Source organism: Mastigoproctus giganteus, chromosome 9 (genome assembly GCF_048544385.1).
Source record: "Mastigoproctus giganteus isolate SK-2022 chromosome 9, ASM4854438v1, whole genome shotgun sequence".
Classification (NCBI taxonomy): Eukaryota; Metazoa; Arthropoda; class Arachnida; order Uropygi; family Thelyphonidae; genus Mastigoproctus; species Mastigoproctus giganteus.
Genome location: NC_143583.1, coordinates 178,950,609 through 178,978,372, shown reverse-complemented (window position 1 = coordinate 178,978,372; position 27,764 = coordinate 178,950,609). Strand labels below are relative to the sequence as shown.

At 38.9% G+C, this 27,764-nt stretch overlaps 1 protein-coding gene across 1 annotated transcript in view; it reads left to right on the top strand.

Annotated features, from left to right (window-relative positions):
* LOC150080911 (protein spire homolog 2-like) overlaps window positions 1–27,764 on the top strand; it is a 220,854-nt gene that overhangs the window by 63,373 nt on the left and 129,717 nt on the right. Inside the window, exons 2-3 of the mRNA XM_090382155.1 lie at window positions 17,171–17,205; window positions 24,540–24,812. Coding sequence (XP_090238281.1) covers window positions 17,171–17,205; window positions 24,540–24,812 — 308 coding nt within the window. The remainder of the gene's footprint in view (window positions 1–17,170; window positions 17,206–24,539; window positions 24,813–27,764) is intronic.

Below are 27,764 nucleotides of genomic sequence, written 5' to 3'. Positions count from 1 at the left end.
CTGTCAAAGAAAACAATTGACTACCTCGTAGAAGAACCATAGCTTTGTTGCGCATGAGTGGTTGCAGTAGCAGTGACTTTGCAAATTTTGTTATTGCGCTTGAAGGAAAACTGAATATTTAGGGTTTAACAAGCTGTTGCATGGGATATAGCAGATGGTCACGAGTAATGGAGTTATCCTCGGTGAAATATGTCCACGAGGAGTAAATTTCCTATCAACAAAAATATTGATCAGAAATAGTCGCCCATTTCTACAGAGACAGATTTAAACCTTCGTATATCCCAATTTGGACACTCGATAAGTATGCTCTCGCATATCTCTTTTTGATACACCATCCATGACAAATAATTCAGTGAAATTCATTGTTTGCTCTAAAGAATTTAAAATCGTGTTGACTTTACGTTGGCAGTGGCTTATCTAAATGCTGTATCTCTGAAGGTATGGGGTTGTTAATGTATATTGGTATGACTGAACACATCGAACGGCTCAATGAACTTGAGCCGATCGATGTGTTCATCATCTTCAGATGGTATACGATGTGTTCAAATGAGTTATAGAATTCGTAGATGTATTATATTCCAAGGCATATAAAGATAGTATTGAATTTCCAAGGTCATTAAGTGTGCGTCCATCGTGTTAATTGGCGAGCAGAAGTCACTGACATTAATCAGAAGAATTTTCTCGCTTTCCTCTTACTTTCTTAGACCGAGAAGATTAATCACGTGTAATGTCACCTACAGTGGCTCAGGTCATTCCAACAGCGAGATCAGAAAGGGCAGTAACCTTGGCAACGGTCATTCTAAGGACAAAGACACACTAGGTCGCTCATTAACATCGATACCCAACAGCTGTGTCTTGTAAGCGGGAGAGAAACCAAAGACAAATAATTGTACTTGGAGGGAAGAAAGAGGGAAGGAGAGAAAAGAAAGAAAGGCAGCTGATTAGCTCTAGTTTAATGTTGACGTGACTGTCAGTAGACCATGTAGGAGAAGTTGTTCGGGGCTGCTTCCTTTACCCCTTGTAACCCCGGGGTTGTGAAGATAAAAGAACTCAGATGAGGAAGTGTACTTATAGCAAGCATCGATGACCCCATCGGTTCCAGAGAAAGCAAGAATAAATTCTCGGTGCATTTTGAACTGAAATTATGCAAAGTGCACTCTGCACTACTTGCCTTTCAACTGGTATTTGAGGAAAGACGAAAATTGTGCCACAGTCCAGAAAAAGGCGCTGCTTGTATGATGTGACCCACTGTTGTTAGTTTATGGATGCATTAGGTAGTGTGGCCACTGCACCTTAGACTCGCTGCTTTGGACACACACAGCGAAGATTAACACCTGCAAACTAAAAAAAAAAACCAAAAAAGCTGCTATTTTAAATGGCAATCTTCTTCAATAAGAAGCTAGTGATTTTATTACAACCAATCCTTGTGAAGCACACTTGTTATTCCAACGATACCTCTTTCAAGCCTCGAACACATTCTGAAGGTTTATTTTATTTTTTATTTTTTTTGTCTGGGTGGGGATTGCTAAATATTTTCCTTCGCCAACTGCGTCGTAATGGAGTTAGGCGTTTCTACTTAGGCAGTGGGGAAACAGAAAAACCTCCAGACTCGCTCAGATTGCTAGACAGGGAGGATTGTCTTTGCATTGTCATAACGTGACATCTTTCGAAGTCTTCTCCCACCTTTAGAGTAATTCGCAGTCATTCGCGTTTACTGTTACGATCTGGTAATTAATTAGGTATTTCATTCATAGACAAAACAGGTCAGCGGTCGACATGTGTTTATGGCATCCATTTTCTTAAACATTGGCGTATCTCCTACTTAACTTAATGGCTTCGCTACAAGTCAGCAGCAATTTGACTCCACCCCTGTTAATAGCGTGGGTAGAGAGGCGAGTAGGTAGTTGGGTTACTTGAAGGATTTTTGCGTAGTTGAGAAACGTGTAACAGTAATATATCCGTGGTGGGTGAAGATCGGCACCTTATGGAGTTCGATTTTCGTAGTGGACAGTGACTTTTTCTCCCCCTCGCCTTGTGGCATTTCTCCCCTCCAAATACCTTTCAGGACAAATGGGCTCTTCTCCTAATCTCTTTCCTTATGTAACCCCCTCCCCCAGATTCCAGTCCCTTTGATTAGCGTAATGGTTTTTATCCTACACAAAACATCTTCTCTTCCTCCAATGGAACCCGGAAAAAAAATAAAAAACACTTCTGCACTCCAGCACTAGAGGCTACATGAATCATTTTTTACGTCTTCCCATCAGTTGCTGGGACATGGAGACGCCAAGGTGTCTGACACACTTTTTAAAATTCTATTTATCGTAACTAGGAGAATAGGAATCTTGGTTTATCTCAATTGAAATGCATTATTCTGACTCTAATCTTTAATAAGAGCAGGTAAAGGGCTGAACTTCAACTGCTGTTTTATCATTAACTTGTTTTTTTTTAGGATTCACACGGGGTAAAGTTAACTCATCTTTAATTCAAGTGATGTTTGTTTAAAAAAAAGATAGTATTCAGTCTTAGTTTGGGGAGCAAATTTGTAAATTTTAGACAAAGTCTCACATATATTTTGATATCAGTTGTGTATCACGGGTTGTTATAAAATATGCGCAATTTTTCTCGTCAGCATTTAGGACAGCTCTGAGTAGATGTGAACTGTTGAAAAATAGCCCTTACTGAATTAACCTTTCGAGTTAGCCGTAGCTGCCACCTTCCCTCTATTTTATATTCTTGTTTTGGCCATTGGAATACGTAATAAATTATCTAAGATGATGTACTGGGAATGTACCGACCATAACTTATTAACCTTCCCTCCCACTACCTTTCTAACCCATATACTGTCTTTCCTGAAGCACAGAGGAGACAAAGCTTCAAACGTATCAAGGGCCAGGACAATAGTCAAGGACGTAACCTACATCTGGCTGCTCCCAAATCACTCGCACGCTAGCGAGCTCGTGATATTTAGACGATGAACCTCTGACTCCCATATGTAAGCAGTTATTAAGTATGAAGGCGGATAAATGCTGAACTGATAGGACAAGAGATGGGCACATTGCCCATCGAAGTCAATTTGCGACACACGTTAAAGTGAACAGGACTGCAGCATGCAAGGAACTTGCAGTATGTTAGAGTGATGAAGATAATCGATTTCATATACATTAAGGTGTACACAATCACTCTATACCAACTCCTAACATTAATTGCATTTGCAAAATTTAATAAGGGAAACAGGTAGAGACTGTTTGGATGTTCTTGTCGGTGGGAAAATTTCTCACGGATCTTTAAATTTGCTTATTGCAGATCTCCTAGTTATGCAATCGTGCTTCGGGCAGCGTTTACACCAGTGATATAAAGCATTTTAGCAAATTATTAAGACCCAATTTATTGTCTAATAAAGGTTTCATTAATTTTTTATATATGCGTATACACACTCGTCTTATGGACGTGACACTGCTATACTCACTAGCCAAAAAATTGAACCTTTCCAATTGGCGTAGAGAAATAATTAGTACTTATGCAAATATAAGTTGTCACATGGTATCAGATTGATATTGTACGCTTTCTTGGGGTTTCTTAATCGATCCAGCCAAGGAGAAGGAGAGTGATTAGTTCCGATTTTCAGAAAGATGTTATTGTTCGAGCATCTTTAGCAGGGGCCGCAATAGAGAAAACAAATGAAATCAGCGATGTGTCGAAAGTAACAGCTCAAGAGTGCAAGATTAATACGTGGAAGACGAAAGGAGATTCGTCTGTGCGGCGGGAGTTGAAGAATATGGGATGTGGTCATCATGTGCCTTTACGAAAGCACTTCTTTCTGGACTGTGGAACAGTGACAAAAGATCATGTGGTCCGAATCTCGAGTTACACTTCCTTGCAACGATGGTATGGTGAAAGTGTAGCGTGAACATGAAGCCGCACATCTAGACTCTTGTGTCCACCACTCAAGCGGTTGGAGGTGGTATCACGGTATGGGTTATGTTCTTTTGGTACTGACTGGGTCCGCTATACCATTAGATGGTCATGTTGCCTCCAACGAACCAACAACCATGTAATCTTTTAATTATTTCCAGACATTTCAGTGGATTCTTTTACGCCGACAACGAACTATCCACGGTTCAAAATCTGAACGGTTTTGAGGAACACTCACAAGATTTCCAACCTCTACCTTGGCCGCCTAATTCTCAAGATCTGAATCAAATTGAAAATGTCTGGGATGTGTTGGAAAAGGCAGTTTAGTTTGGCAGTTGAATGGTGGACCATTCTTCCACCAAATATCTTGGTGGAAGAATGGTCAAATCAGGAGCTGGACTCCCTCAGACACCTACTGGAATCGATGCCACGACGTGTACGGGATCTAATTCGGGCAAAAGTTGGTGAATAAAGGTTTCTAATTTTTTTTTTTTTTTTTTTTTTTTGGCCAGTGAGTGTAGTATTCTGCTGCATGACTGCAAAACGAACATCGATCCAGCATTTTTCAGTGTAGACAATGAAAATTCCGAGTCAAATTTGAACACTCCTCCTCGTAATATTATTAAGTTTGTGTGTACTGTACTGAGATGTTCACAATTATAAACGTTTGTAAACATCATGATACGTGTCAGCGCAATGCAGCAGATGATAATAACTAGTGACAATTTCTCTTAAGAAATTATTTGAAGGTCCTTGTATCCTGGAAAGTCAGATTACGTTTGTAGTAAGGATATGACTTTTTAAAAGTTATTCAGAACCGCCGAATTCGTGTTCAGAATTTCCAGGAGCAAACTTGGCGACTATTATGCAGGAGCAACTGCGAAAGTTTTTTTTGTTGTTGTTCTTTGTAAATTACTACTTAAAGTCTGTCCCATTTTATTCGCTGCCACCTTAATAAGGCGAATTATAGAGCAATTGAGAAAAAAGATACTCTTGGGAAAAAAAAAAATCAGCCCAAAAATTTTATGAGAAGAGTGATCAATTTGTCAGCGTGGACATCGATGCCACGTCTTCCGAAGATATAAGGTTTTCTCTATTGATCACGTGAGTTAATCATATTATTATCCATCCACTTTTTATTGCAATTTTCTAGTTAAAAATAAGATCGATTATGCAAAGAAAACTATTCGAATTCAATGTTAGAAAGTTGAAAGACTTTAAAAAGCGAACTGAACCCCAAAAATGTCAGAACGAATTCAAGATTCGGATATGCGCGCTCAAAGAATTAAATATAAAGAAACGTTGGATAGTTATTAAGCCAGTTATTTTCTGGTAATTAAGGGGAACAAATATTATATTCTTTAGATTGATTATTTGAGCGAGGTCTGGAGACATCGCGTGACATTTGTACCCCTTCATACATAAGAAGTTAGTAGAACATCCTTGAAACTGTAGTGAACACTCCATTAATATAAGATAATTACAATTTGGTGATTCTATTACTTTAATCGATTTATTCTTGACTGAGTTTAATTATTACTTGGTATAGTTTAAACCTAATTTTCTCAGATTCCATTCTTTCATGTTGGGGAACATTTGCACTTGCAGGGAATCGTGTATAATATCGCATCCACTTAAAGAAACGCGCACCTCCTTGGTATCCAAGTGTTAATGCTACCAACTTTTTATTATATTCAGAACGAACAGCAAATATCTTGCAAAGAAATATTTTGGCTTCACAGAGCGTTAAACAGGGAAACACAATTTATTTTGAGAATTTCTTTTTTCATCCCTCTTGAATTGAATGTTTCCATCTGTTTACTTGTCCCGAATGCATGCAAAAGGGCAATGGCGATGCCTTGTCGCTAGTTGAAAGTAAAACTGTGAGAATTGGGTTCTGTCGTACAGTCGTGTACTTCGCTTTCCCCCCTATCGATCAACCCTCATCCCCTCTCAGGCTCAAACTGTAATCGCAAAGCAAATATTTTACTGTCACAAAGAAAAATATTGGCGATTGCACGGATAGAATCTCTGATGCCTTCGAGGATAGTAAAGACTTTCCAAAGAAATGGCGTAGCAGTAAACGACTTCCCGGACAGACAGATACGCACCATTTTATTCTTTCCTCAAATAATCCCAAGGACTAAAAATTCTTCCTCGAGAGATTTTTTTCCGATTTGACTCGTCTCTCGCTTTCACTCTTAAACCGAGCCATTTTCTTCAACGTAAGTTTAGTATTCGTCTCATTTCGTGTCTGGGAAAGAAAATCGTCCCCCGTAGCGAGGTAAACATGACGTCAAAAACAAACTCATTTCTCGCAGAATCGCGAATAGTTTGATGACACAGTGAGATTGCTTCCATGCAGTCCACCTGCAAAAACACACACTTTTTTTATTTATTTATTATTTCTATTTTATGCTTTATCGCCGTTACTCTATTTTAATATCTCTGTGCACGTGACAGCATTGTCCTTTAGAATTTGCGCGAGTGCTATCTGAAATCAGAGTAAGCAAACCATGTTTCACACGCACTCTGTCCAATCCATTGAGGCACAAATTATTAAAATTACACTGCTTAGGAGAATAGATCTCTTAAGAACCGTTAGGCCTAACTGTTTTGAAACCTTTTTCACAATTCACTTCCTTGCTTAATGCATTTTCAAAGATCCACATCTAAAATCCTTTTTAAAAACTCCCTATATCTATGTTTTATCTATTATTAGAGAGTTTATTTGTATAAAAATGCAGAGGGATCAATCCAAAAGACAGGAAGCATAGGAAAGATGATATTAAACGATGATGATATTTTTAAGATATAGTTTAAGATGATATTAAACGATACGAATGCAGTAAGGAGAAGTTACATCGTATATTTACGTTCCGAACTCAAGGTTATCCACAAAATTACTTAATAGTGATGCAGCAATGAATATCAACAACGCGTGGCTAAAAGGTGGAGATGGCCTTGCAGCTGTGTTGTTTTCTCGTTGATTGCTACTTTTAGAAAGGATAATTTGTAATCCAGTGATGGAAATATGCAAAACCCTCATGGGAAGGAATCCCTTGAGGGTTTTGCATATCCTAGAACGTGCTAGGGATTCCTTCCCATGAGGATTTTGCATGCATCTCCCCCAAAACATGGAAAGATCTGTGTTTATTTCTTGTACTGCATGTTAACATGGCCTCGCTAGCAGCCACCTTATCGCTTAAGAAAGATTGTTTCCGATCTAAAACTTCTACGTAGGATGGCAAGGAGATGGCCAATTTTAAAATTTCATTGAACGAAAAGAATTCTTGTGAGTTCCAGGAAAAAATCCCAACTTACCCGGTCAGAGCTTATTTGTTGCTGTCATCATTAATTCTACGTGCCTGTTACATTTTTAAAGATTCTGGGCATCGGTATCACACCGCCTGCTGCTGAGAAATGGTGTAGCAATGCATTTCGAAGTAGACGTGATTTGAATTCGTATCTAAGAAGTGAAAGGTCTCTCTCTCTCTAATAAATGCTAAATGTTCCTACTAGAAACACGCTGATGTGCAAAAAACTTTAAAATTAAAACAATGCTTATCATAAACGTTTTATGATATAAAACTGCTCTTTTGCCAATAGTTGAGTACTGCACTCGTTTCAGTGTATTGTGTAATTTTTACTTAAGAATCCACACACATAAATAAGATATTTCTTTGTCTTATAAGATGCTTGCAGAACTCTTGTCCTTTAATCTGTTTCCGCTGCCAGCATTACTTAAACTGCATAGCTAATGCAATGGTCTTAATTCTCACAGCAGAACAAACTTTCTTTTGCAATGAGTTGCCGTGGTATTTCACTACTTTCTAACCGATGGCTTCTCCAAAAAGATAAGACTGCTTTCACAGACTGTTTCAGGACTAACTGGTCCTTTCCTTCATCAGATAGCAGGTTGTCTCAATTGACAACACGCAGACAAAAACAGTTGTAAAGTTGTTTGATATAAGCCGCCATACTATATACGAAATGTTTTCAAGTTGTGAAAGCATTGCAATATTAGGGCAACTCGTTACAAAAGCAAGTTTGTTCTCCTGTGAGAATTAAGACCATTGTATTATCCATGCAGTTTAAATCCTTCTGGTCACAGAAACAGATGAAAGGACAAGATAGTCATAAATGTTTACTGATTAATAAGTTCAGTTGTTGTGCCTAATATTCATTGCAATGTGTTCCCGTAAAACTGCTCAACTACTAGATACACCCATCTAAAATCCGGCACCTTTCAGGCCTCAAAGGTACCGAATTTTAAATATTCACTATATAAATAAACAACACCTTAACTGCTTCAACGCATTTCTTTTTATATCCAACTTAGACTGACCAGTCTGTGGCCAGGGTTGCCTTGTCTTTTTTCTGGAAATTCCCTTTTTAAGTCCATCAAACATCAATCGACCACAGAATAATATACGACTCAATATGCAACTAAGACCCAACAACTTAGATTTCCACAAGTTGTAAAGATCCCGATTAATTAGAATCCGGATAATCGAGAATCTACTGTACTTTTCGCACCTTGTCTAATTCAGCGAAGACATTTTTCACATCTGTTAACGACTGTTTATAAAATTGCGACTAACCTAGCTTAATTAGAATCCTATTTTGCAGTTACACTTTCGAAGCGCCATCTTAGAAAAGTGTTTGAATAAATTTGGGTTTACTATTAAAATAAAGAAAGCAATTTTGAATGTAATTGTTTTACAATTAGAATAGAAAGCCCCCATAACAAAAAAGATCATTAAAAAGTGACAGCGACATTACTTATGAAAGACAAATTTTACACAGGCGATGCGCAGGAGCCACTTTCGTCCACGAGCTGACTGTAGCGTTAATTATGCTTTCATTTGCTGATCATGTTCGTAATGTTCCATGCTCTGTATCCGACAGGTAGTGGGACTTAAAGCGTAATAACGGAGAATCTGCCCTAGTTCAACATCCGTTACCCAAATAAAACTTGTTTCCATAAAAGTGAAAACACTAACCGATGGTGACCTGTTATTCTTATTCCACTGCCTTATTGTTATTACTCCATCGGTGTGCACCAACCAGCAAGTGACGGATATCCACTGGTGCATCACCCATGAACTTCCACCCAATTTTTGTCTCGGGTTTCCTAGTGGAACGTGATCCCAAGGCTGAGAGAGCTGGAGAAAGGTGGAATGTTTCAACTGGTTCCACTTTTAGAGTTCTAGACAGAAAACAGTTTCGGTACAGTACACGCAGAAGGTCAAAACAAAGCCGCCCTTAAATATTCTGAAATAATAGTTTTTATTAATTGTAAACGCAGTATTGAGGCTAAGGAATGCCTTTGAGAATATGTACATGCGTATTGGATAATACAGTGTGACCCAAAAGTCAGGGAATCTAGATATTTATTTATTGCACACGATATAAAAGAAGTAGAAAATCTTTTGGAAAGATGGCTGAAGCAGCCTCATCCATTGCAACATTTCTTGGAAGTAACCTTCCTGCCACTCTGTCATTTGGTTGATGATGATAATAATAAATAGCTTCCAAAATTCGCAGACAACTTTTAGAATAAGAGTGTGAAGGCTCCACTTAATGTTTTAGCTGTTAATGTAACCTGAGAAGCAAAACTGTTTCATCTGTGTAAAGTACACTACCGTCCAAAAAAGTATACGTATACCCCTGTTTTTATAGTGTACAAAGGACGCTTATGACCCGCACGTGATGGCATATTCAGCTGAGCTGATTGATTTCGAGATGGGTGTTTATTATTAAATGTCACATTACTGGCTTGTTTATTCGTGCAGTTGCTAACAGATTACCCCATCCAAACTTGATTGTCAGTGATGTTGTGGGGGTGGGGTTTGAAAGATGTTATTTTTATTTATTGAAAATCCTATTGCTCAAAGGGGCCTACAATTATATTATATTATGTTATATATTTTTTTTTTTTTTTTATATCCCCTTATTTTAACCCCTCCCACTTTAACACCTGACTTGATTGATTTCAGAAAATTCCCAGACTCACGGGGACCCCAAATATATTAAGGTATTCTTCCACTGGACTGGCTGAGTTTAGAAATGACAGACACACACACAAGAATGTAGAATATACAAATTTGTTTATTATTGTCATATTATATATAAGAAAATTACAATAACCTTTAACAGAATACAGTATTTAGTTTGACACTTGTTATTTTACTAATTTTTAAATGTGTATATATCTTGTAATTTACAGTCAACCTTGTTATCAAAAGAACTACTAAATCCTAATACTTATATATATCTACATATATATATATATATATCATTGTGTCTCTTCATGTTGCTCTACAAAGATTTCAGTAGGTCCGGGCATTTATTACCCCTCACAACGCACAATCTGTCTCTTTGCTCCTTAACAGTCCGTGTAAGTCAATAAACCACCATCAGCCAATGAACAGACAAAAATATAATTTCATAAGTGCTCGTTTCCCAACTTATTAGGGAATACATATATATTCATTCAAGAATCCTTCCTTGCAAACATGTCAACAGTCAACAATATCCAACCAATTTACTTAGTTACCTTTCCGTTCAATTAATCCACTAATTCACAATTAGGGCTAGATGCTCATTTAATTGTTTACCTGTTTAATCATTTTCTACCCCAAATAAGTCATACTCACAGCAATTTAACATTCACAATAATTCAAGGACAAAATTTTTACTTCCTACTACAGATTAACTTACTCTTAAATTGCATTACTCTGATCTCTATACTAAATTGAATTATCACTCCTTAAGTATTACACTCGTTCAAATATATATATATATATAGTTAGTACTTTGACATTCTCTCTTAAAATTTATAGCGTCCTCCTAGAGTCCTTTTCATTATTAAATTAGTTCCCCTTTTTACAAATTATTCTCAGTACTTATTCTAGCACTTACGCAATGGTCTGGTATTCCTCCCTGCTCGGTCTCTCTTCCTATCTGCTCGGGGTGAGGACTGGAAAGCGAAAGGTTGCTCATCCGGGGAACACAGTAATCTATCCTGGGTTTCTCTACCGGGTACTGCACGGCTGAAGATAATACCGGATCTTATCTCCTTTCTTCCTCCATCTGCGTTGCGTCCGAGGACTGGGATACCTTCCGGGTCGACTAGTCACTCAACTGCTCAATCGAGAAATTTGCCTCTAGGGCGTTTCACCATTCTTCCTCCATAGACTGCATTAACTTCTTCAAGGGAACGATACTTCCGACTCTAGACTTTCACAAAATAAATTCTTATAATAAATTCTCCCACTACAGCTTCCATCTCCCCAGGACTGCTTCCACCACCCAACTTAGATCACGACTCCTCTTCTCACTCTCTTCACCACAAGAACTCCTCTCCGAATGCTCCCAGTATCAATTTTTTTTTTCCTTCTCTCCTTTCTCTCAAAATTCCCACCGCTTTCTTCCTGGCCAATCGTTGACTTCCCCATCCTTTCCTACGTGATCCTATTCGTCTCCCTTCATTTCCGTGGGCGTGTTTCTTTTTCCTAGTGTGACCGAACTTCCGTTAGTCTGGAAATTACTGGTACATTCTAGAAATTAAACGTAAGTTCCGGTCAGCTAAGAGAGTTTCAGGCTTTCTTTGTGACCTCACCCCCATTACTACGTCGCCCACACCTGTTAGAGGTCGAACCGTGAAATTTATTAATAGGGCCACTTCCGCACTCAGTGCCCTTTCTATAGAGTATATGCTCCTGTCTTAAGTGGGATTTGTTTCGGTCCATTATAATTACTTTTACTGACTCGCTTAAGGAATTCTTTACAACCGAGATTTAACTAACTGGGAGTGTTTGGACTAACCTTCGAATTTCAGTGTTTCTTAACAAATGATACTTGACTGAAACTAACTATATTCGCCACAATTAATTCTTCCAATATTTAACAAACTTTATAATTTATTGTAAGGCTGGGTCCTTACAATGTTATCATGAAAATGTAAGCACGACAGTACCACGTACAAGAAGACCACAGAAGCTCACTCTGTGTGATCACAGAGTACTCAGAAGGAGCACTACGACAGTCTTCTCAGATATTCCTCATCAATAAAGAGTTTAAAGCATCGATGGGTGGAGTTATAGTGTGGGACTGTTTCTCATATTATGTCCTAAAACCTTTGGTGGTTTGTGGGGAACTATGAACGTCGACGCCTACGTTACATTTTGAACTCTATGATGTGGCAGTTCTTTGATACAAACCCATGTTTGTTTCAACTAGATGACTCATGCTATATAGCCTTCAAGAGTGGTTCATGGCCATAAATGTGAACATGAAGGTCACACCAACACATCCTACATCGGTAGCTCAACTGGTCACTGTTCTGCAGGAGGAATGGATGACTATACACGCTGCAGTATATCGTTCGTTGGTGGAAAGTCTATCCTGGAGGGTGGAGTGTGTCACAGTGGCCAAGGGGAATCCTACGCCCTTTTGAAGTGAATAGCAGTGACGTCAGTATGAAACCGACGGGTGTCTGCGTACCTTTTTTAAAGGTAGTGCACACGATCTCCAAATAGTCTGAAGACTAAGCAAATTCTCATTTCAACAAGATGTTTTTTGTATCTTATTTGTTTTATATGCAGTAAATAAATACTTTGGGCTTCCTCTTTTTTGGATCGTCCTGTATGATTAAATTGCGCAGCTCCTAGAGGAACACTTTAATTATAGTAAATAAAATAGTGGAAAAAAAAAATAGATTAAATTGAAGATAAAATTTTGCAGATAAAGAAGGGAGAGTGAGAGATTTGTTGATATCGTATTATTTGAGATTTATCTTGTAATATTTTCTTTCGCCCCGTTTTTGCTTTTAATAACTTTTTTCGGAAGATTTCCTTTTCCTGTTAAATCGTTCACTAATTTCTCCAAGGCTGCTCATATTTCTTTATTTTACGCATATTTTGGTGCGGAAATTTCGCTAACGTTAAAAATAAAAGAAGCGCGCTTCTTATCCCAGGGATTTAGAAGGAGAAGGAAGAGAAGAGATTGTAGGATGCCACGAGCGTGTGTGTAATAGATAAGAAAAGTTCGATAATTTGGGATATTGCGCGTTGTTTTTCTTCGGGGATTTATGCTTGATCGTGTTTTAAATTGCAGTAAACTTCGAGAAAGGCGAAAAAGTGGGGAGGAACGTACCAAAATTTTACACAAAATTCTTTTAACAAATGGATTAGTTAATGCTTTGGGTTCACGCATCATACCATGCTCCCAGCCTACAAACCAGCCGTAAATTAACTGCCCATCAGTAGCTTCCCCACTGGCGTACAGCCACTTCATTTTTTCGTGAATGACCCCATTAGCAGCTGAGACAGCAAATCATGTCGCTGCCAACGATGGTCCTTAACTTAAAGAACGTGCTCTCAAGACCAAGGACTTATCATGACGTTTCTCGCCTTAGTGGGTCAAATCGTTGATAGATTACTGGTTGTTCTTTTGCCTCGAGAATATGGGTGGCATTGTTTAAGGGCACGTTTTATTACGATGGGTAGACGAGATAATCGTAATATACGCGAGATGCGATGCTTGTACAGCTTTAGAATTATGTGCGCACGAGCAGTTTTAAAGAACTTTTTGCCATCTTATTTTAAGATGGCACATCGAAATAAAAACATTCCTCCCAGCCCTTGACAGGATACTTAGGTATTCTTCCCCACCCCCAACTCCCGCATTCTGTATTGGCTTGAATCGGACTGTAAGACAAATGAAGGAATAGACTGACACAATCGTGATTTCATAGCACAGATTCAGTAGCGTAGCTGCCCTTTTTCGGGCCCGGAGGCAAAGAAAATGTTCGGGCCCCTATTTAATTAATGAAAATTACAAAAACAGGAGACAGCCAAAGACGCCGGGCCCCTAATGGGCCCTGGCCTGGAGGCAATTGCCTTGCCTGCCTACATGGTAGCCACGCCACAGCACAGAGAAGGCCAAAATTGTCCTGAGAATCGTAGTGGGAAATTCCTCAGAGTATTTTGATTGCATGAATTTTGAAATTTCATTTTTATCACTTTGGATTTTATTTATCTCGAAATATGAAGACAACCGATTCAAATGTTAGATCTCGGTGTGCTTTCAGTTTTCGTAACAGATCTTTCTCACGTGCTCTGTTATCATGTTCTGATGGATGTATCATCTCTTGCTGATCCGTCATCTTTGGCATTTCTATCTCTGAAGTGTTATACAAAATCATTGGATTTCCCCCTTTCTTTTCCCAGGAATTTTTCAAGCCAAGAGAGCAAATGTGTCGTTCTTTCACTATTAGTAGTTTGTTTTGATAATAGCTGTGATCTCGTTATTCTCTTCGTCCTTAGGTGACGGGTGCAGTTAGAGTTATGTTTTTCACATACTGGAAGCGCTTCTGGCCAAACTATTGCCTAATTCATCACAAGAACCTGTCGGCCTGTCTCGCACCAGCTGTTATTTCTAGATCGTTTCATCAAATGTTGATTGCTTTGCAGATCAAATGCTATAGCTTAGGGCGACCTCTTGTCTATGGTTTCTGGTTGAGACGTTTCAGCTCTCCGATACAATGCTGACACCCTAAGACCCTGAGAAACAATATCTTTTATGTTTTTTAAGGAGATCAAAATACCAGTTGTGCACACTAGCCTTGAAAGTGGCACTGCAATATACTGTATCGCTCGTTTTTGCCTATTGAAATCACCATCAGATATCCTATTTCTGTTTATGGGCGACTTCTCCTATCTGTCTGATGCGGGAGGGACTCCTCTCCCTCTATTGGCTTCACGACAACTCGAAGGGGCCTCTTCAACTGGATTTTCGACAATTAATCTCCGAAACAGATGAACTCCCTGACAACTGCGATAGTTAATCATCGATAGCTGTACTTAGAAACGGTAGGTCACTAGCTCGACGGCCTCTTTACCCCTAGTGCTCTTAGGGGGGGTGACATCTGGCGTCAGTTGGACCATTCACTACAGTACACCTTGTAGAAAAAGTAGAGTTAAATAAGAGTAGCTTCCGCAATGTTCCTCCGGAGTTTAAGAACCTGTAAGAGTCGAACTCTAATCACTTTGGAAGGAGAATAGGAGAGTTCGAATAGTCTGGTTCGTGATTGTTTTTTAATCAGAGTATTATTTAATGATTTATTTATACCCTTTGGCTTATTAACGTCAAAAAGAAAAATATATAAATAAACGAACCTCTAAAACACACGCAAATTACAGACGGCTACATGTCTCTAAGGGGTAAAACAGAAATGGGCTGGACGTTTAGTCCCAAATCCACCTATGTAAGAATATTAATAGAAATAGTCTTTATAGCATTGATTTCTGACAGTTCTGTTGCCGCAGATTTATTTCTAACTGATTAAACAGTTTAATGTTAAAGTAATAGTTCAGAATTCATTTCTCAATTTCCTCATCAGTGGTCCTTTAGAAATCTTCAGAACATGCGTCATTATGTCCGTATTTACTCGTGCACAAAAGCTTCAAAGGCTTATTGTAACAGGAGTATGTTTTGTGGCGGCTAACAATGCTTATCCATTGAAGTAAACTTTTAAGTAATAATGCTATTTGAATGGCGAGGAATAAGCCTCAATTATAAAATGCAATTCCTGAATATCGCGTGATATATGAAGTTAATCAGTTCTTGCAGATTCATTAGTTTACAAAGTTGAACGAGGGGGCTGTCGCCACGCAGTTATCGCCCGACTATGGCCATAAACACCGACGAACGTACACCGTCCAGGTTTTATCACGGCTATTGATCAACTTTCATGATCGCCCTCCAGTTCAAATAAACGACATTTTTAATCGGTGCCACATGCTTTCTCTGTAATGGGCTAGGCTATTACAAGCTTTAACAAGAAATGATTGCTGCAAATGCCTTAGAGACCTTTCACAGAGATGGCGCTGCTGTTGTGCGCAGTTTGTTTTCGGCTCTACATTTTGTTGATAAAGGCAGTCGAGGAAACAACAAAAAATATTTTTCTTCCAGTTGATGACTAAAAGTGATCACTTCTTCGGGTTGGAACTTGCTTGGTTAAATTCGTTTGAGTAAATTGTGTGTGTGTGTTATCCAATTAAGGGATGAAGCCGGACTGCGGATGCCAAGGATACCCTATGCCCCCGACTGAGAGCTCAGTAAGTTTCTTTTGCTTTTGATGCGATTTGAAATGGGACTAGCTTAACACCAAAGTAAAAAGTCGAGTTCCAAATCGTGGTTGTTTTAGTCTCAATATCCTGGTCGATTGTTGCATTAGCTGCAGGTTTACAGGAGTGGTCTGTGTTCTTTCTCAACAGAAATTTCCCAAAATGTTTTTCGTTTATTTGAGCAACGATGAGCGTTTTCTCTCTGTAAAGTATGCACAGTACGTCAACCGAACTGGGCACATTTTTCATCCAGCCTGTAAGGCTTCGACGATTCCAGTTATTTTGGTGGTTCTCTGAAGGAACTACACCCGTGTCCTTTAAGTATTAGGGATAATTGGTCTGTACCTAAAATAAGTGGTCTGCGAAATTAATAAATTTGCGATAGACAAGTTTCCATAACTCCTGTCCTTTGTACCAGCATGTGAGATGCGGAAGCAGACATAAGGAGATGGGGATGGAAGAACAGGGTGGCAGATAATAAGAGAAAAAGGGGAGACCGTACAAGGAATCGCATTACAAAGAAAGGGGAAACGAAGGCGAAATGGTCTCGTATTTTTAAATGTCTTCGAAGCGGCACGTGCTTGCATTCGTGCGTCGTCCCACTGGTATTTTTGTTAGGGTTGTTATGCCCGTTGATGACTACTTTACAAGTATCGTGATGCGTGTAATTAAACAGACAGGGGGGGCCTCGCAGGCCGTAGCCCGTTGTGTGACCGCTCCGCAATCCATGAATTACATTTCTCTTTTTTCATTTATGCTCGTTTTTCATTCCGTGGTAGCCGTGTACGAGGTGGAACAACTCTTGCGTTCATGCCGCTTCCTTCTTCGTGATTGCTAAGTGCAGACGGAATTGTTTCGCCACTTTCTTCCCTCCCACCTTCAATCCCCACCCGCGTTGTTAGTTTCACTGCAATGTCAGTGCGAGAATGACTACCTTTTACTCAAGGAATTGGATTCCAGAACTTCAGTTAAGTCTAAGGTGTTTCAGTTATCTTAATGGCCTTCGATCGCACAAAGAAATGAATGCAGTTGATTCTTTTTTGTTTGTTTGTTTTTTTTTTTCTTGTAGTGCATGTGCGAGCGTTTCCTGTTACTGATTTTCTTTCTTTCTTTTCCCTTAGGGCAAAGGCGACCTTTGGCAAATTCGGAATTTGAGGTGAGTTTAAAGTATATTAAGTATAGTTGGTGTAAATCTTGTTTTGCTGAGGTTTAGTAAAATGTCTTCGAGGCAGACGCTTGCAAACTTTATATATTTTATTTAATATGGAAATTTAGAAGTAAATTTCCATATTAAATCCCATCTGAATTTATCTGCCGTAGCCAAGTGGTCAAATGCGAGGGTGTAGCAGTACACGCAATCGTGTTGCCCGTGCTTCTAGTCCATTTGACTGCTAAATACGGTAATCTTCTGCCTCCTTTTTAATACTGTCAATCTTGTGAACTCTTTTGATTCTGTGTGGGCGTTTAAAGAGAATTTTTTATAGTATTTTATGTTTTCAACTGCTTAAATAAAGCTGTTTCGATTTTAAATGTACGCGTTATAGGTCATGACACTTGAACTTCATAATCTTGCAATAAATATTGGGTGGGCTTTTGCTGTTATTTCAATTGTAAGAGCGATATAGTAGTTGAAGTTTGGGGTTACAAAAAACGTTGGAGCTTTAAAGGGAGAATAATTTTTAATAGAATTACAGTCATGTTAAGAAATTTTAAAATTGGCTTCATCTATTTCACATACGCGATGGGCAGTTAGCTTAACCTTTGGAAAATCACCCTTTTACTTATAATTTTGAAGTTGCTGAATTAAATGAACAATATTAGCCGAGTCTTCGGTTCGGCCTCGTAACTTTCTAAAGCCAGAGTTGAATTTTCTCTAATGGAAGGCAATTACTTCACGGTAATTAGAATTTCTGCTGGAGTTCTTTATAATGCGCGTAATATCAGACCAGCCGAGAGACCCAAATCCCATTAATCCTTCTTTTTCAGGGTTTTTTAAAATTCCCTGTATTTATTTTGTGGCATCATATTTAAGACGTTGAAGTACTGAATAATAATAAGAAAAAAAGGAAAAAAAATAGTCCGCTGCTGTATCCTGCGACATTACCATATGGTAGGGCATGGCTTTAGAACATAATGTCGTTCATTATTACAAAACATCACGTGATCCCCTTGCCATTAGCTTCCCGCAATTTTCTTGCAGCTCGATTGAAAACACGACCCACGTACTCAACCTTTACGTGTAATATCTCCAGCGTTGTTAAGAAAGACCAAAGATCGGAGTGTTTCATGATTGTTACATAATACATTAAGGATACGCATGATCAGATGAATCTGCCATCGAGTTGGAGAAAAGACTTAAACCAGCTGTTCTGTAGAATTCTATATTAATCTGTCGACTGACCAATACTGATGGAAAGAAGACACCCTTTGTGTCCTTGTATTTCCCATCAGTCTCAGATGTAGGTCATTGCGATGGGAAGCACGCGCTTCTGGATTTAGTAACGGATGGAGTGTCCTCATTAATACTAATAACAGGTCTTGTCACTCTTCAGATTTATCACGTATGCGGGGTCTTTGGAAGAATCGGAAAGGCTTTCTAGAATTGTTTCTTCTCAAAAGTGCCCATTAAGTCTCGAGGATTCAGACAAACTTGAGGATATTGAGAAGAAATAAAAAGAAGGAATATTTAGCTTTATGAAAAAACTTACTTGCGACAATATCCAGTTCATATTGAGATGGTAAACAACGATCATTTTTCTTTTCGCATACCAGGTTGCAATGCGAAATTTGATTATAAGATCGATCTTGGATTGTAAGCATAGATTGCAAATATTTATCCAAGTAGAAAAGAGTCTGTAAGAGGATCTAATGATTTATTGTTAGTTAACGTTTTATAAAATAAAAATGAAAGAATTTTTTTTTTTTGTAATTTGTTCTAAAAATTTAAATAAAATATTTCAGTATTTGTTGTTTAAAAATTGGTCCACTGTAAATGATGGATGGTAAGTAAATAAATATTTGCCAATGCAGGATTATGTGGAGAAATCAATCTGACTCAGCGAGAGTTTTCTGATCAAATGGAGTTTCAGAAAAAATGTTTTAAATATTCTTTGTATTTTATGCTATAAGTAGAGAGACCTTCTAAGCGCAAAAAGTGTTTTTATCATTTCAGTTCGAATCGACTTAGTTTTATTAATGAATTTTTCAATGAGCAAACCATACTGGATGGGAAACTCCAGAGGGAGGAAACAACGTGTGGGGGGCGGAAACTGGATATGATGGTATAAAAGTCAGGAAACCCATGAAATATCATAATTTCAAGTGTGTGCTGACTTTTATCCCACCGTATATATGCACACTGATGATCACTGAATTATAACCACCTACCTAATAATGTGTTGGGCAATCGTTCGTACTGATAACAGCCGCTATTCGCCTAGGTATTGACTCCAATAGATGTCTGAAGACAGCTGCAGCCATGCTGCCTGCAAGGCTTTCCACAGTTTGGTATAGATGACGATTGGGTGTCCATAAGCCTCACTTATGTTTTGGAATTTGGAGGCCAAAAAAAGATGGGTTATATCTTCACTGTGTGTGTGTGTGTTCCTCGAACAACTCCTGTACAGTGCAGGCCCGATAACACGGCCTATAGGTCCTATTTCTTGGCAGCAAAACGTGCCCTAAGCCACCGCCACCTGCCTGGATAGTAGGCACAATGGGTCATGGATTCGTGTTGCTTGCGCCACATACACGTTGTCCATCAGCACGTTGCACCAAGTATTTCGACTCATCCGACCAGCATATTCATTTCCAATCTTCCAGTTTCTTTCCAACCAGCGTGTTGTTGAGACCACAGCATTCGCTGTCGACGATGATCAGCGGTGAGGAGAAAGTGTTTTTCTTGGAGTTGTCTGCTGCAAAAACCCCATACATCTGTGTGGCGCATCATCATTTGGGATAGTGTTTTTGCAGTCCCCATATCGTATTGCGATGTGACCTGCCGTTTAGTCTGTACAACGCGCTGTACCTTCGCTTACTACAAACATCCACCTTGCGTAATCCTTTACAGTTCTGTCGGCGGGAGGTGGTTTGACCCGTTCGACACCATTCTTTGTACACCTTAACCACAGGGGGCCGTGAGCAGCCGATAAGACATGCCGTTTCCGATAACGAAGCACCCGACGCACGCGCTCCCAAAATCATGCCCTCTTGAAACTCCGTGATGTCTTTACTACTCCCATAACTGCTACTTTGTCAGTTTGACTTGCACGACGAGATGCAAATTACCGCTGCTCTAGCGTAGGAAGCTGTTTATACTGCGAGCTATGCCGAATCCATTATGAGGTGTTCTTAATTCAGTGATCACTAAGTGTATATAGTAACGTATACATATAATATTCGCTGTTATGGAAGATGTTTGGCCTTCTGCGCCTGGGGTTCTCAGGGGCATTTAAAATACATTATCTTATGTTAGGTTGTTATGGCAATGAGAGGACGAACGTTACAATCGTTATATCCAAAGGGAGATGATATTCTTAAACTGGATTATAATTAATTAAATTGAATTATAAATGAATCAAATCTTTACATCGTGAACATTGTTTAAAATATAAACACTAGAATTACAGAATGGCTGATTGACAATTAGAGATGTCTTAGGAGATAATAATAAAAACGTGTATTTGATAAGGAATACCTAAAACCATCTTAAAGTTCTGTACAGGGGAATCTCTTCATCTTTTGTTTCGCAGTTCTTCAGGAACTTATTATTTCTCGGCAAGTGCACGTACCTGAGATGCGAGGGAGGACATGTTGCAATGCAGCTACGGCTTCACGTTACATCTCCGCTGTTGCCCTGGTTACAAAATTGGGCGGAGAACATTACTGATTCGTCCTGCCTAATGGATTGTCGATTTAACCAAATATTACCAAAGAAATGCGTTTGTTTCTCTTTCTCCCCTGCCAGAAAGCCACCTCCTGAGGGTGTAGCGTGCTGGAACCTGTAATTTCCTTCTGGCTTATCGTAGTTGACCATCAAGTGTGGCACAACACGGGGTTCGTGTTCGCACCACTAGGAATGTAAGACAAATTACCGCTATCTGGACAGGTGCATTGGAGACATTAGGGACTTATCGGGGCAAAAACTACAATCTGATACAGGGCAAGTGTTTGAAGAACTCTGTGTGTGTCCATTGTTTAGTATACAGTGTTCCCATTCGTGTGTCCTTGGATACAGTCGTTACCACGTAGCACAGCTTCCGAAACAATGGGGAGACCGGAAGTGTATAATTGTCTAAATGTCACGGCCCCATCCAGCTTCACCTCCTCGCTTTAAATGGAAAGTTAGATTAACAGACCTTTGCAGTCTGAAAAAAAAAAAAATTCTCGGAAACCGGGTTAAGGAGAATGCAACTGGCATGTAGATGGCGCTGATTAGTCAACGGATATCTCTTATGGCGTGCGAAATGACACCTGTATGCCTGACAAGAGAGAGAGAGAGAGAGAGAGAGAGAGAGAGAGAGAGAGAGAGAGAGAGATATGCGTGCGACTTGTGGGGATTTATTCCCCCCACCGATCTATAATAATGATTTGTTGTATGAGAAGGAAAAAAGGGGGAAAAAATCGAACCACTATGAAAAAGCTGTGCCGTTTAAAATGACAGATCTGTGTACTAGTAAGTGTTACCATGGAAATATGGCATTGTTGGGTTTGTTCGATCACTAACAGAACAGTGCATTCCATAGTATGTACAGCACTAAAATAAAAAAAAATAATAAAAACTGTTACGTGACCAATTATTTTTCTTCAAGTCCCAATCAGTATAAATGTTTGGCTCGAATTATGCGACAGAACTTTAATCCGATCTTCAGCAGAAAAAAAAGATGAAACATTTCCATCCATTCTGAAGCTGGTTCTGAACATTGTAAAGATGCTGCGATCGTTTGCCATTAATGCTCATTTTAATCTCTCTAACATTGTTCGACATATCGTTTGCCGTTTATGCCAACAATACGTTATTCAACTGTTGCTATGGCAACGCTCTGACAATATTTTAACCCGTATCGCCTCATTGTTAAGCTATCAATAGAGGACTTTATTCATTGTTGACTTTACTTAACGTGGGATGAAATAAATGTTTGCAGATTGAACAACTGGCCAAAAGTATCCAATCTGAGTCCTGTTTAGCTTCTTAGTTGCGTTGTTTTGATTTAGGAACTGCCCAAAGTTAAACGGAAACTAAATGTGCGCAATGTTTGCTTAGTTGGCATTGCTTTTGGCACGTAAGAAAATGAAGGATAAGACCTCAGTGTCTGATATAAGTTTCCCTCGCTGAGTGGTTCCCGTGGGCTCTCTGCCAATTAAGACGAGATGAAAAGGATTCGCAACAATCGAACTGGGCGGATTTCCAAGAGACCTTCGTAATATCTGTGGACGTCGTTTATTGACACGCTTTAAGAAGCAAATAATTATCTCTTTCTTCTTGTAGACATTTTCTCCTTAGAAAACAGAAATGTCTCTTTCCTAAGTTTAAACAACGAAGAAAATTAAGGCAAATGTGAGGAGAGAATAGAGATGGTTATTTTGGGTTCACTTATTTAAGATAATTTTATCTTACAGGGTAAATCGCTACTTTAAACAGAGTTAATCCTAAGGGATGGGACCCCCCGTGGTTACTTAGACAACAGAAATTAGATCGATACTGGGGTGTTCATTGCCGAGTTATTTGGAAGGCGACCTACTCGATTTTATTTTTATTTTAGAATTCTGAAAGGCAAACCCTGACCTTCTTTATATAAAGTTCTGCAGAGCCGTCCCTAGCTCATTCGGTGATCGGGGAAACAGTTCTTTCTGCGTCCCCTACAACTTAAAATTTAATTTTTGTGCCGCCGTCGTCCCATTACTGTGTGGAAAAGACTTGAGTTCGATTTCTGTCGATGACGTGAGGGATTATTATGGACCTTTTTCACAACGTGGCTGAGTCAGTCGGTCTCAGGCGAGGGTAGCATGATTTTTTCTTTCGGAAACTCGGGTTTTTCATCCAGCAAACAGAAAATCGACCTCAGAACACACGCAATTTACAGACAGAGCAATATGGCCTCATTAGCTGATGCTCCTAAAACCCTACGACAACAACAAGCAGAAGTGCTCCTGGGATGACGCACTGTTCGCTCATGCCTTGGCACGTCCATCGTGGCTGGTCCATTTTGTGTAGATCAGCTGGCCTTGACAGTTTCCTTTTGAAAATATTCGGCAGTAGTGTACTGAACTTGGATGCCTTATAGCTTGTAGACCGCGCAAAACTGGATATCTTTCTGGCTTAATGCTCGCCCTATTGCTTCTTCAATAAAAAATAAATCCCTTGAAGAACGTTATTTGAAATTGTGTTTATTTTACTAAATGAGAGAGAGAGAGAGAGAGAAATCTGTTTCAATTTAATTTATAATCATCTGAAACAGGAGAATACGTATTTAGTGGTTTAGAGTTGTCCTTTCGGTTTTTTTTATATTTTGTAGGTGTAATTGCATAAATGTGTTATGCGTCTGTTGTCTTCACCATCGTTGCTTCTAGTGAATGGATTTTATATTTGGACCTCATAAAAAGATTTGTCGAGTCTTCCCAAATTTCATTAAAATTCGACAAATAGAAATCCAACAATTTAATTTTTTCATACATATCACATAGGCTATCCATATACCGCGCATTGTAGCTGAGATACTTTTGATATTATGTTTGCTACAATTTGCTGGTTGGAGGAATGAATGGGCCATGTGGCGGATGCGCTGAAACGAAATTTTCTTGGTTTGCTCATAAAAGTTGGTACTTTTTGCACTTTTTTGTTGTTGTAAATCATTTATTACCCTGAAATATCCCCTTACACTTTGAGAACCTATGATCTACTGTTACTTCAGAAGTCAAAACCGGTGTCCCTCTTTTGATGCTGTTTATTTAATTAATTATAATAATTACCGAATTAATTATTATCCTACAGCACTTTCTTAAGTATCTTGCGCTTTATTTTTATGTCATACCTACAGGCAATGGCACGTATTAAAGTAAATAATCGAGACAGTGGGGGAATGTGCTGTTGATTTTTAGTGTAAGACTGAGGCAACTTGCGATGATTTGCTTCACAATACGGGGTGTCATATTACTGAGAAATGGTAGCCGTTGAACGCAATTCCAACACATTATTACTTTCCACATTATAAGTACACAAATGCATCTTCAATTCACGATCGATTAAGTAGCAGAAGGTCCCATATCTACCCTAAGGAGGGGATGAATATAAATGCCATAGTAAACAAAACATCTCGTGTAACTGTATACTGAAATGTAAAGTATAGTAGACCCCATTTAAAGATACTTTTCTTTTCGAGTCCCATAAGGTGTTGGGGGGGGGGGGACTCGATTTTCAGCCTCACCACTGTTCATGATCCCTGTAAAAATGGCTTGTCATACAGTGCTATTGTTATACTCTGTTTTTAACAGCTTGTGGAATCACTTGGCTTGGCCATCTTCCGTGCTCTGGACTATGGTCTGTGCGAGAACGAAGAAAGGACACTCTCGTCCCCACTTGAACTCCTTATTGATCAGATGACCTCCGAAGAGACGGATGATGAAGACAAAGACACAGGCTCGGGCGATGAGGCAGGTTCTCAGACTGCGGACGACGAAGGGATTGTCAGAGACTCGGGCGAGGATGAGATAATCGACACCGTAGAGAAGATCCGGAAAGGGATGACTCTACAGATGGTGATGGAGGTGAGCATTTCTCATGCACTTGTTTTTTAATGCGATATTATTATAACATTATTATTCTTTTATGAGTTTTTTTTCTTTTTTGAAATAAATTTTGAATTTTTTTTATTGCTTTCTTTCTAATACAGAAGAAAAGTGAATTCCCTCCTGGGAGGAGGGGGAATTTCACTACCAAGGGTAAAATTCTTAAGGAAATAGCAGCACTAGAATCTCTCTCGCTCGCGCACACATACACAGATAGTTTTGTACGTAGCCATTGTTTTTATTTTTTACACTATTCTTTCTGATCCTGATTCCTTCGAGACAGTGAATTAGACAGAATTCATCACGATAAGGGAGTATATTGCACATGGGCAGAATTTTGTTCTTCGTAACGTTGAAATATTTCGTTCTTTTGAGCGATGTAGTTAATGATGGCTCTCCTTCGTGAGTTCTTGTTACAGCACGTTTCAGCTACTGACAAGCTCTAGGCGTCGTTAATGATTTCCCACCAGGCTTTGAATGAATGAGTGGTAGTGCGGTGTTGCCATCTTTCTTTTCCTTCCGCGCGCAGTTTCCAACGGTTGACTTGGGTTGACCCACTTGCTCTGTTAACGATTGGACATCTCTGCAATGCGACATTCTGTTATAATATATCTTTTAAAGAGGTTTAGGTCTTTTCTTCGTCCCGTTCTACTTCAAACTGTCTGCTCCTGAGCGCGATGTCCACTTTTATATGTCTCAAAAACCAGTGCTGCCATCTACTCTCCATGTGACCTCTGCATCGAACTACTGCATTTCGAATTTGTATTTAGAAAATTTGGACATTTTTCTTGAGACGACAGTTTTCGATCGATCAATTTACAGAAGTATTTGTGGAATCCAAATTGATTTTCTCATTCATTCATTCACCTCAGGTAGCACGACGAAAAACAGTTGAGGTAAATTCCGTAAGTATTTTTATTTAGTACGAGAATGAAGTTATTTTAACTGGCTTCTTTCAAACCCAGCAAGTAGTAGTCGGTAATTACAGAACCTTCTTTAATGGTGCTCTAATTTAAAATTTTTTTCTAATTTTTTAATAGAAGACAACTTGTACATTATGCTGTTGATCTCTCTCGGGTTCGGATGTCATCTTAATATGATGCTTTGATGTCGCCTCATTACAACTAAACTACATTCGATTTCTTTCCCCTTCAGTGGAAAACCAATTCGCGAACCTATTTCCACCCCTTTCCTTCCCGACGAAGGAACCATCCCCAGTCTACTTAGAGAAACATATATTACTGCTCTCTTCAAAAAAAGAAACCGTAACATTCCGGAGATTACCGACCCATTCATTAATTAAATGCTTTGGCCAAGATTATTGAGCTCTTTGTTCACAATCAACAGCATTTAAAAATGCCTTCCATGAATGCCGCCATGGTTTGTTCCCTGGAAGGTCTACTACTGCCAACTTTTAACGCTTGATACCGAACTTAAAAAAGCCTAAATGCCAATAAATAGATGGATGTAATTTACATCGATCTAGCCAAAACCTTTGATTCGATCCCCATTTTAGCACTCATGAGAACACTTAGCAATATTGTATTTGTTATTGGAGTTGAAGCTATAATAAATACATCCACTTATCAATGGAAATTTATCTTTTCATTGATGTCTTACACAATTAACAAGTTGTTTATGACGCATATTAGAATATTCGTATCCTAACAGCCCTTTCACACGGCCTACCTCCACCTGAGATGTATAGGAAACAATGGGCCCTTTCAGACAGGCCACAACCAGTGGCACCATTGTTTCCCATTACATGTGGAGTTCGGTGTATGGAAGTTGGTCGTGTGAAAGGGCTGTAACGTTGGTGTAATAGAATGACAGCCATATTACACCGAATTACTGGCTTGACAACTCATCAGTGCATAGTCTACATTCCATTCTGTCTGCGGCACATTTTTCGAAAATCAAGTATTAGACGAACCAACAACTGTGAACCTAGTTAACAGTCCGTGGAGACGCACAGAGAAATTTCGTCTTATATGCTCTCTGACCACATTAACTGGCCTTTATTTTATTTAATTTCATATCTTTTTTGTTTGTTTTATTTAGCTTCTGAGTTATTCCAATATTATGGAGAAAAGATGATGACACTAGAGGCGTACGCAGAGGAAGATGAGGATCAGGGAAATATAAATATTTGGAAAAGACTTCTCATTTCCATTTTTTTCAGTTTGCGGGACCTTGAAAGAACTGTGCTTGCCCTAATAATGAATTCTCTCCCCGCGAAATAATTTTTATCAATTATCTCCCAATAAATGAGTAAAATTTCTAAATGTGCACCTTCAAGAGAAAGTTTCACTTTGAAATTCCGAATACTGTACTCCTGTTAGCATTTGGATGTTGCCTAGAGGGTGATGTAACTCTACTCGAATAAATAATAATGGTCCAATTTACTCAACATACATGCGTCAACCTGAAGCTGGAGCCATGGGCCCGAAAATGCTAAACAGATCCGTAAAGAATACAACAGAAAAATACCTCCCAAGAGAAATGAAGAGCAAGAACATGGAATGCACAAGGGCTATGTTTTCATTTTTGACTTATTAAAAATAGATGCTGAGAAATATGCGGTTAGAAAGAAATACAGCGAACAAAGGATGGAATTTTTTTTTTTTTTTACAAAATAACGGTATGGCGAAATAGGCAACTCAGAACAATAAATCGAACTAAGAACGCAATAAAACTAGCTCCCAATTATAAAACGAAGTTTAGAACTTTGTATTTCAAACTCAGCATCATAGTCTAAAGAGATCAATGGTAAGGGCTTTGTCTTTTGTCTAAAATATGGATGTGAACCCGAATTAAAATGTCATATGCTGTAAAGTAAAGCACAAGCTTCTGATTTTCCATGAGACAAACAAGATATACAAAAGTTCAATATACTTTCCATTGATATTCGAAACATTGAGTTTGCTTTTC